The sequence below is a fragment of the Rhineura floridana genome, chromosome 7 (assembly GCF_030035675.1).
Source record: "Rhineura floridana isolate rRhiFlo1 chromosome 7, rRhiFlo1.hap2, whole genome shotgun sequence".
Lineage (NCBI taxonomy): Eukaryota > Metazoa > Chordata > Lepidosauria > Squamata > Rhineuridae > Rhineura > Rhineura floridana.
In genome coordinates, this window is record NC_084486.1 from 47,864,247 (window position 1) to 47,875,731 (window position 11,485).

Below are 11,485 nucleotides of genomic sequence, written 5' to 3' on the forward strand. Positions count from 1 at the left end.
AGATATTTCTATCAAGCTTTAAAAAGCAGGGAAATTGGGCAGCTATAGTGAATGCACCAGGGGAGCAGGAGACCCGACCCCCTCTCTGAGATATTGGATTGCCCTACAAATTGGTCAAAATGTAAACACCATTTGGATTGGTCTTTCATAGTCCTGTGTTGCTTGGCTGAATTTGGTAACGTGCCTCTGAGCATATGGTGAGTGGTGGCAACACCTGCCATCTCCAAAGATGAATTATATTTTTTGACAAATTTGTAGGGCAGTACAGTATCTCAGAGAGGAGGTCAGGTCTCCTGCTGCCCTGGTGCATTCACTATAGCTGCCCAATTTCCCTGCTTTTTAAAGTTTGATAGAAATATCTGTGGGCTATAGGTATGTTCTGAAACTGCAAGGTTTTTTGCATATTAGTGAGTTATATTGAACTGCATGATTGCACAAATCATGACCAGCTCTGTGTTGTAGAGAACCCCACTAGCATGGCAATTTGAAATGGGCCCCTCCAGCCCATACCAGTGGCACCATCCCACTTCTCATGGGTTGACATGGCAGCTGGTCTTCCAAGTAGGGTTGCCAGGTCAGAAGCATCCCAAAACCTGATATTTTAGGGGCGGGCCCGAGTGATGTCACAGGGCTGGCCCAAGTGATGTCACGGGGCGGGTCCAAGTGATGTCACGGGGTGGGCCCAAGTGATGTCACGGGGTGGGCTCAAGTGATGTCATTAAGCATGATACATTAAGCATTAATCACAGTTGCTTGGAGCGTACAATTAAAAAAATATATCTGACTGGAAATTAAGCTAGACATCTTAGCTAAAGGATGGAGCCTGGGCAGGGAACATTTAATCTAGCCTTCCTGCTTTCGGTAAGAAGGGTTTAAGTGCCTTCAAGCCAGGCCAGTCACCAGAAGGCCACTGTAGGAAGAAAGGAGCCTAGTGTTGTGGCAATGTTAGATGGGAGCATTTGGGAGTAAAGATGGATGCCCCTGAAGGCTGCAATTCTAAACACACGTACTAAGGGACTAAGCCCCCATAGAACTCAACAGGACTTACTTCTGAGTAGATATAGTTTGGATTGTGCTGTTGGTAAACCATGACTAGGGATCCTCTGCAAATACATCCATATCCAAGCAGGGTTGGCAACCCCCTGCCTGGAATGCCCTGCCCTTATCTTTTAATGTGGCTGCTCCAAACTTTACAGATTTGACCCTTCACTTCAGAAAGAGGTCTGAGAAATAGGTAAGAAGATTCTCTACACTTTCTGTCTGCATAGATGCCCTCATCCTTCCCCTGCACTCAGCAGAAGCTCTGGGCCAGGCACGACGCAGTAGCATCTCATAGAGGCCACCCTCCCCTTTCATGGGGTGTATGATTTGTCCTGGCCCAGAGCAAAGTTTGGGGTGGGCACCCCCAATTACTTATTTTTCCTGTATGTCTTTTTCTGCTTTGATTTTGTATAGATGCTCTCTTCTGTGCCCTGCGCCCAGCAGTGGCATCTCATAGAGGACACCCACCCCCTTCCTGGGGTATATGATTTGTCCTGGCCCAGAGCAGATTTTGGGGTGGGCACCCCCAGTTACTTATTTTTTCCTGTATGTTTTGGTCTGCTTTGATTTTGCATAGATGTCCTCGTCCGTGCCCTGCTCCCAACAGAAGCTCTGGGCCAGGCGGGACACAGTGGCATCTCATAGAGGACACCCTCCCCTTTCCTGGGGTATATGATTTGTCCTATCCCTGGGCAGATTTTGGGGTGGGCACCCCCAGTTACTTATTTTTTTCTACATGTTTTTGTCCATTTTGATTTTGCATAGATGCCCTCCTCTGTGCCCTGCGCCCAACAGAAGCTCTGGGCTAGGCAGGTTACAGTGGCATCTCACAGAGGGCACCCTCCTCTTTCCTGGGGTATATGATTTGTCCTGTCCCAGAGCAGAGTTTGGGGTGGGCACCCCCAGTTACTTATTTTTTATGATTTTATGACATCATTATTTATTTATGATAGTATCAGAAGCCTGATGATTTTGAATGCATAAATGTATTGTTATTCTTGACGGGGAGAGTCCCCCAATCACAGTGATATATCATACAGGGTACCCCAACATATATTTTGGGGTTCAGAGACATGTTAAGTTTGGTTTGAAGTTGCTGTAGTTGTCAACTCTTTTTTGGTGTTTTGAACTTTGAAGCAAATAAGGAACTGGGAACTAGGAACCAACTTCAGCATCGAATCAGTTAAATAGATTAAACAGTTGTGGGGGCGGCGGCTGACATTTTGGTGTATATCTCGGGAACCAGACCACCTAGAAACTTTTTTTTTTAATTGAAGCTGAGAGTCCAGAGATTAAGGGGTGGTAGCCGGAGAGCCAGAGGGGGCCCCCCAAAACCGGAGACTCTGGCCGAAAAATTGAGACCTGGTAACTCTACTTCCAAGGCATTGTGGGAAAATCAAAATGGTGGCCAGCTTCCTACCTATCACTATCATAAACCTACAGCCAATGAACAGGACAGACCAGAGAGCAACATGTCAGCATCAGAGGGCTTGGATCCTGGCAGCTGCCCAAGGATGCTGGGTGCTACTATTGGCCCTGACACAAATGTTACAAAATCTAGAGTTAATACAAATGAGGATTGTTGTACACAGGATTTTTTGCCACTGAGACAAGGTTAGGAAAACAGTAAGCCTGTTTGATGTAGGTGTATAACTATGCTGGGTTCAAATAAAAGAAGTGTTAATTTTGGCAAAATTATGCTGAGCTTGAAAAGAGTCATTTTTTAATAGCCAACTTGATTTTTCCCCTTATAGAAATTAATTTTTGCTAGGAGATCTTATTTTCCAGGGAGCCGAACAGTACCAGAAGAAATAAGAAACAAATACTTACATTTCCTGTATAACATTTTCATTAGAACTGGTACAGTCCCATTGGCTTCACATTTCTTGAGTCTAACATAATCACAATGTAGAACAGCAGCCTATACAAGCTTAAATACCAATGCAGTATATGATATTTTATGCACAGGCCAAGCTTGGTTAAATACAAATAAAGTGGCTAAGTAATTGTGCCCACTTAATATATTTTACATAAGCTTGCACAGGGTTATTTTAATGTGTTTTTTTACTTTAAAGATACACACAAAAAGAAGGCGAAAATAAACAACGTCCATTGTTTTATACATTCAGTTGCCATCAAAGAACTTTAGAAATTGTACACCTGTCTTAAAGGTTTGGGGCAGCATTGTAAGACATACAATAATTACTGCATGTTGCCAATTTATATACATAATTTATACAGGATCATCACCATAATATCAAAACACATACGAATATATGTACAGAAACATGCAATTGGCCATCAGTCTTTTCATCCCTTGAAATGAAGCTGATGATATTTTCTAAGTCCAGTCCTCAGCTCTATGGCTGCAACAGGAAATGCTGTTGAGGCCTCAGAACAGCCTACCCAAGCCTGAGGCCCTCCAAATGATTTGGTACAGTTCTGCTGGCTGGGGCTGATGGGAGTTTCGTCCAAATCATCAGTAGGTGAAGGCTGCCTTAGTCAAAGATAGGATGCCAATGAGATCCTCTTGTGTTGAGAGAGCCTGAGAATATGCTGAAATTATTGGCTTCTATCATTGTGGGACTGTAGTCCTTCCCTGCCCATCTAGTAAAACAAGTGTAGCTGATATAGGATACAGTAGGGCCCCGCTAACCGGCGCTTCACATTCCGGCGTTCCGCTAATGCGGCGGCTTTCAATTAGGGGAAATTCCCCATTTTAAAGCTGTTTTTGTGCTTTTGTGGTATTTTGGCGGTATTTTTGCGCAACGCGATACGGCAATTTCCGCTTTACGGCGGCAGTCCAGAACAGAACCTGCCATATAAGCGGGGCCCTCCTGTACTCCAGATGCTTGGACTAAAACTCCCATCAGCACTGACCATCGGCCATGCTGGCTGGGGCTGATGGGAGTTGGAGTCCAATAAATACCTGGAGGGCATCACTTTGCCTGCCTCTCTAAGTGTTTCCAAAAACTTTGATGCCTGACGCACAGGGCTGTTTTTTTCTGACTTAAAATTGCAGGCGCACCTCTTTGTCATACACTTAAAAAGACACACGTGTGTCTGCTGCTAGAACAATGGGACCTCAAAATCCTTGCAATGGCACCTTCTAAGCTCAGTGCAGGGGTGGGGGATCTGTGGTCCTCCAGATGTTGTTGGACTCCAGCTCCCATCAGCCCCAGCAAGAATGTGCTAATAATCAGGGATGATGGCAGCTGCAGTCCAGCAACATCTCCTGAGCCACATGTTGCCCTTCCCTGGCTTTAATGCTTCTGGGATTCCTGAATACCTGTCAGCTGCAGCACAGGCTGCATTAGGGAATCCTACCAAAGTGTTCTTTCTCTTCCCATCAGGATGATGTCAGCACCAATATATTGGCAGAGTGAAAGCAGGAGAATAAGTGTTGCATGTGAGGACCCCCTGCTAGTAAATGCCTTCAAGATTCTATTTTTTAAGGCCTACTTCAGCCCCTCTCGATTCACAGGTTGGGAATCATGTCTCTAATGTTAGATATGTTATCTTCAGTTGTACTGTGGTCTCTGAATACACCCTAAGAGCAAGACTTGTAGTTTGCTGTACAACTGTGCAGGCAGAACGTTTGTGCAAATTGTGGCAAACTCAGGGATACTGTTGAAAGTGGCAGTCCTATGCATACTTACCTAGGACTAAGTCTTACTGGGACTTACCTCTCAGTAAAACATACAAAAGATTGCACTGCATATGACTCAAGCATACGGGCTGGGGCCAATTGTACACATGGGTAGACCCCATCTGATTGGCTCCTACCCATATAGTTAGGTCACTTAAATATTAACCCAGCTGTGAGGAAGCCACACATAGAAAAACACTTCCCACACGGCTAGTGTAACATTTACATCCCTCCGAGAACTGGCATCTGGAAGTCTCCTCTTCCACTTTTCTTTACAGAACAAATTTCTAGCTCTTACGTTTACAGAAAGCTGAACAGCAGTCTCTGTGAATGACTCACAGTGTGGCGTTTCTGTGCCCTGTATGTCCTTTCCCTCATAGCCTCCAGCTACATTCCGTAGCCGTGATGGCTATGTCCTACCTCCATTGTCAAAGTCGTATCAGAAGTAGACGTTCCCTCAACAGAGCTCTTATGTTGGTTTGTATCCGTGAGGCTCTGAATTAGGCAATAAAGTTTATTAATAACCATGTCTCTCTCCAAGTCTGTTAGTTGGGTGTATAGATCTGCAAGTTGGATCTCTTCCAGTTCCAGCTCCCCGAGTAAGATCGAAAGCGATAGAGCCGGGACAGCTGAGGCGTCAGTCGGAGTTCGTTCCTTGAGCTGGGAGTAAACTGAGTTCAGGGTTACCTCTGTCTCCAAGCAGTATGGACTTGCTGGGCTTCCAGAGTAAGGCCATAGTGGTTCTGGGGGAGAGGAGTTGATATAGTATCGCTGTATCAATAAGCCTCTATAATGTAGTTCCTCTCTTACTCGGAAAATCTGGTTGGCTATTGCTGGGGAATGCAATACCACAATTAGACGCCATATTCCAGGTCTTGCAGATACATTAATCATGGATTTGATGTAATTAGTAGGTTGTCCAGGATGTAGAGACTGGTCAAAGCATTTGTCCAGGAAGGTTATACTTGGGAAGGTGGGCCAGCTTCTAGAAGTCCTGGAATTATAAGATAATACCAATTTTCCAGGCTGTAAGACCAGATTCCAGGGACGAGGCTGCATTTTAGCAGATACTGTCTTTTTTTTCATTTGTGCCGACGCTATAATAGCACTCTCTTCCCCAGATATAAGTTCGCTGGATGAGACTCCTGTGGAATGTGTAGGAGATGCTTTCTGCTGGATGTTTTGTTTGGTTGACAATGTCGGCGCATACGCTTCCATGGAGGAATCCGGTCCTTGTGGTCCGAGAAGTTTGAATAATGGTTTAAAGTTCATCTTTCTTTTTTTAGTTGCTAAAGTTTCTGTATTTTTATAGTTCTTGGATTTCTTGCCATTCTTTGTTTGTCTTATCTTTTCCCTCTCACAAGAAGCGACCTTGGGCTGCTGCCGTTTGTTCTTTTTCTTCCTTTTTTTATTGTTAGCTGTTTCTCTTACAGGCTCCAGCTGCTCTAGAGAGCCAGGACCCACCGCTACAGGAGCTGGGTGCTTCGGGGGGCCACATGCAAATTGTGGCCCCCAGGACTTCACCAGGGTGGTTAGAAGGCTGTTAGTTTCATTAATAAAGGATTTAATTAGTCTCAGTTCCTGCAGGATAATATGATGCCCATCTGGGTTCCTTTATGAACGTCAGTAACATCAGCTACTGGAGAGGATGATTCAAAGGCTCCAAGGGACTTGATGGTGGAGCAGTTTTCACTGAACTGCTCATGAAATGAATCGATGGTGACGGTCTCCGAAGGAGGTATATCGTAAAGTGAGTTGATGGAGTTAAATGAGCAATTAAAACCAGCATCTCGCAGCTCCTCGGCTAAACTTGGAGCTGTGGCTTTGGCAGCATTCTCTGTATGGCTATTAACAGCAAGAGATTTCCCTAGTGACCATTCATGTGCCACTGCTGGTAAAGGGTCCTTAGCCTGAGAATACTGTGTGGTTTGAAGGGAATACACTGCATCCTGCATTCGTGGGAAATAATTAGTTATCTTGGGTTGCCATTTGTTTAAGCCTTTTCCGTTCTCCATGACAGGCTCTTCACCTCTCTCAGTTGCTAACGTCGTTTTACTTATTCGAGCCGTTGCTTAACATATGACACTGAGGCACTTGCACCCTTCACTCCCGTGTGAGTTACGTTGTTTATCTGTGTCTTTATACAAGCTTGGCCTCAAGGCCGAGACACTTTGAGAGGGAGCAGAGTAATTGCTCTTGCATGAGTTGCATATACTGCAGCAGTTACCCAGGTTAATGGTGGCAATTAGCCCAGATGTATGAGGCTTCTGTTTACTCTACTGCCTCTCTTTATTGCTTTTAACTATAGCCTTCTGGGGCTAGCAAGCAGCTTGCGTATAAAAGGCTCAGAATTCACGGATGTGATAGATAAGAGCACGTATTTAATGCAAAGTCCTAGTAACTACAGGAGCTTTCAGATAAGCGTCTTACCGGAAGACAATCCTTGCCCCGCCCATTGTCAAAGTCAATATGCTCTGATACCAGTTGCTGGAAATCACAAGGAGGTAGTGTGCTGTTGCACTCATGTCCTGCCTATGGACTTCCCATAGGCATCTGGTTGGCCAATGTGAAAGCCGAATGCTGGACAAGATGGGCCACTGGCCTAACCCAGCAGGACTCTTCTTATGTTCTCAAGCTGTTGGTAACCAACCTATCACTTGCTCGTATGTACCTGTCCTCTTGCCCCAAAGCTGCTCTTTGCACAATTAAATAATTAAACAATCACAAACAGAAATTGTATCCACATTCAGGAAAAGACAAGCACGCTGAAATTATACAGGCATACCCCGCTTTAACGTTCGCAATGGGACCAGAGAGTATACTTTAAGTGAAAATAAACTTTAAGTGAAGCAGTCTTCACTTGTACTGCATGCAATCACCACTAGATGGCAGTGGTGTCATGCCAATAAAGTTTATGTTATTGTGGAGTGCGTGAACGTTAAGCGGGGTATGGGGACGTATGGAGCATATACGTTATAGCGAGGCAACGTTAAGTGAAGCAACATTAAGCGGGGTATGCCTGCATATGCTGCATGCACAGATTTACATATTTTCCACGCAAAATCTAGTGCAACGTTTACTTTAATACAAAGCATAAATAAACCCCCATAACTTGAAATATTATCTTAACCTCTGGCTGCTATGTAAAGAACTGAACACTTCAAATTGTATTCAACCAGAAATATTATTTCAGTATAAATTTACATCGAGGCAATTTACCAGCTTAACCTTTGATGTAGAAATTCCTCCCTTAGAAATTCATTTTTGCGGCACACCTCTGGGTGTCTTTGGCTATGCCCACACACTAGGGTGTTAATGTGTACGTGGGTAGATTGTCCTACGGGCATGTATGTGCATTTTTGGCCACAAATGAGTGCTTTCAATTTTATGCTCCTGAAATCTATCTCAGTGTTTCCCATCCACACTAGTGGGTGGTGTGTATTGGGATGTAGCTGTGCTGATGGCTGGCAGCTCCATGTCAGTGGGGCAGTGGAATCTACTCTGGGTTTTAGTCTCCCAAAGTGCTTTAGTGTCTCCACTGATGGGTAACATGAAACTTTCTATTGGATTTTCCTCTGTTTTGGATCATCTGCAGATTGGGAAAATCTCAATTAAATGGTGGAAAAGTATGGGCTGCCACTTGGATGGGCAAGATATTATGTGGATGCAGCTTCAAATCCACATTAGATTCCTGTACAAATGAACCTTTGGGGCAACATAGTGTTTGTTCTGTCAAAGGCTTCATTCCCACTATGATGAATCTGTGTTGAGGACAGTAGGGTTGTACCACTTCAGACTCACGTAACTGAATATTCCTCCATACAGAAAACTAGTACATTAGGAGGAAAGCTTATCCTCTTGATAAAATCTAGTTCTAGGGCAAAGATTATCCCCACACACCACCATCACCTCATATTTCACAAAGAAGCTAACCAAACTGACCGCTGAATCGGAAACAGCTTGCCGGATGGGATGGAGCTGCTATGCGACCTTCTTGGCAGGTGGGTCACTGTTGCTTACACAGAGGCAGCGGAGAGGTCAACAAAGTGTAAAAGCACCAGCAGGAGTGCTGAATTGGCCCTGCAAGTGCATTTGCACTGGTTCAACCTCCTCACCACCTCATCCCTCTCCCTCCCAGTAAGAAACAGCGCCCTACCTCCAGGAAGCTCTCATAGTGGCTCCATGCTGCCTGGCGAGCCACTTCTCTGTTGAATCATTAGTGGGAGGGAATCATCCTCCACTGTTCCCTGTAAGGTAGCAGGCTACACACACACACACACACACCTTGCCAAAACCTCACCACTGCTCTGTTGCCCCTCCTCACAACATCCACCACCTGAGGTGGTTGCTGCATTCTGCCTAATGGTAGGGCTGGCCCTTCTCTATATGGCAGATTATGAGCTGCTTTTTATTTATTTATTTATTTATGAAAAAGCATTCAAGTACATAAGCCCCATCTACAAGCTGAAGTGGTACAGCCCAGACACAGATTTACCACTTCAGTGAAAACCAGGCCTATAAGAGAAGACATATAAATTCCCAGACAGAGGCAACCATATTTAGGAAAGTGAAAGATCCTCATGGCCTCTAATTTAGATGGCCTGAAAAGGGGATTCAATAAATTCATGTAAGTTAGAGTTGTCAATGGCTATTAAAACATTCAGTTGTGAATCACCCACTATGCTGATTGGGCAGAATAGAATATCTAAATAAATAGACATGATGGTTATATGCTACCTCCAGTCACTGGAGATTAACAATAGGAGAGAGCTATTGCCCTCAGGTCTTGCTTGTGGAGTTCCTATTGGTATCTGGTTGGGCATTATGGGAAAACAGGATGCTGGCCCCTTCTTATGTGAATGAGTTCCCATGTGACTGCTCCATAATTGTGTCTGTGTGTGTAGTCTGCCATACCTCAGGGATTCTAGTGCCCAATAATCTCTGCAAAGGGAGCAATAGTCTCCAAAGATATCTCAGCCTCACATTCAAAGGGGAGCAAAGGTGGCAAGTGAAGGTTTTTGGTGTTGCTCCTGTGAGTGACTGGACATGATGGCAGCATCTCTGTCTCTGGTAGGGGTCCTCCATTGCCCTCTTCCTCTCCCTGGGAATTTACTGCATGGGGCAGTGACTGACTCCAGGCAGTAATGGCGGGCAGAGGTAATGGAACTGGGTCATCTCCACTCTTGTGGCAGGAGGAGTCACGGTGATAGGAGACCAGCTCATGGCTTAAGTTGACTCTCTCAATGGCAGAGCTGTTGAAAGCCCAACAAGGGAGATGGGGGCAGCCCAGCAGGCTGCTGAAGGCCTGCCTGAAGTCTGCATTGAAAGCATAGATCACTGGGTTGACAGAGGAGTTGGCCCAGCCAAGCCACATGAAAACACTGAAAGTTGTTTGGCTGATGCAGGGGGCCTGCTCGGAAATTCTGCTGCTGGGCCTTGGTTCACAAAAGGGCAACAGACAGTTGAGGATGAAGAAGGGCAGCCAGCAGCAGACAAAGACCCCCACGATGATGGACAAAGTCTGCAGCACCTTGGTTTCCTTGCACAGCGAGCTCCGCAAGGAAGAGGAGGGCTCTTTCCCGTGGGCCAAGCACAGACCCCCTGCCCTTTCCAGAGAGGAGATACGACGGATCTGAGCCTGAGCAATACGGTAGATCCGTGTGTAGGTACCAATCATGATGGAGACAGGGATGTAGAAACTGATCAAGGAGGAGGCAACAGCGTATGTGCGGTTGAGTCGAGCATCACAGCGTGGCACCTGCAGATCAGGCGTCCCCCATTCCTCAACTTTGTGCCAATGGAGCTGGACAGGGATGAAAGATATGAGGATGGAGAGAGTCCAGGCCAGGGCAATCATTGCAGAGGCCAGACACTGGGTCATCCGTCGCTCGTAGCGGAAGGGGCTGGCAATGGCCCAGTAGCGGTCCAGGCTGATGATACAGAGGTGGAGAATGGAAGCCGTGGAGCACATTATGTCAAAGGCCACCCACATGTCGCAGAAGCGGCTGCCAAAGACCCACACGCCACCCAGCACCTCAGTGACCGCCTTACAGGGCATGACCAGCAGCGCCACGCAAAGGTCAGACAAAGCCAGCGACAGCACAAACCAGTTGGTGACTTTGGCGCGCAGGTGGCGGAACCGTATGACGGCCAGACACACGAGGGCGTTGCCCAACAGAGTACTCAGCACCAGCAGCGAGAGCAAGCAGCCTGACGCCACCTTCAGGCTACTGCCAGTGCCCCGTGGCTCCAAGGGCCCCTGGCTGCCATTGGAGACGTTCTCCATCAGAGGGCTCCCGCGGGTTCCCAGCGGCGGTCCCCGTCTAGAAGGGTCTCCTACTATTACCTACGCCGCTCCGCAGCAAACCCGATCTCTTTAGCCGCTTCGCCTTCCTAAAAGATTGTCCGGATCTGCCTCCGACTCCTGCAGGCATCGTTTGGAAGCCCGATCCTGAGCATGGACGGCGCACATCAAGAGCTTCACACAACACCGCCAGAGCTTGGATAGATGCCGGTTAGCGGCAGGCTAGCTGGGATTCCGGGCTGGAACATTGGTTTTCCTCTGACCCGATTGCAAAAGTTTCCGACTCCGCTTGCTGCTTGCCTTTCGCGATGTAATCCCAGCAGAGAGAGAGAGAGAGAGAGAGAGAGAGAGAGAGAGATTCGGCGGGTCTGTGCCTGTGCTTTGGGTTGGAACAACCCGGGACTTCAGGGCACCCCGTGTCGGAGAAGTAGGTGGAGCAAAAGCCGCTGCGGTTTCGCATCATCTATAAGGGAACCGGGTCGGCACTGGGA

At 46.6% G+C, this 11,485-nt stretch overlaps 1 protein-coding gene across 1 annotated transcript; it reads right to left on the bottom strand.

Annotated features, from left to right (window-relative positions):
* Positions 1 to 8,724: 8,724 nt before the first annotated feature.
* Positions 8,725 to 10,984, bottom strand: LOC133388375 (D(1) dopamine receptor-like). The gene has a single exon (XM_061634351.1). The coding sequence runs from the start codon at positions 10,974 to 10,976 to the stop codon at positions 9,615 to 9,617; it is 1,362 nt and encodes a 453-aa protein (XP_061490335.1). The 5' UTR covers positions 10,977 to 10,984; the 3' UTR covers positions 8,725 to 9,614.
* Positions 10,985 to 11,485: the final 501 nt, after the last annotated feature.

Coding starts and splice junctions, on each gene's coding strand:
- LOC133388375 (XM_061634351.1), bottom strand. CDS start 10,976: ATGGAGAACGTCTCCAATGGCAGCCAGGGGCCCTTGGAGCCACGGGGC.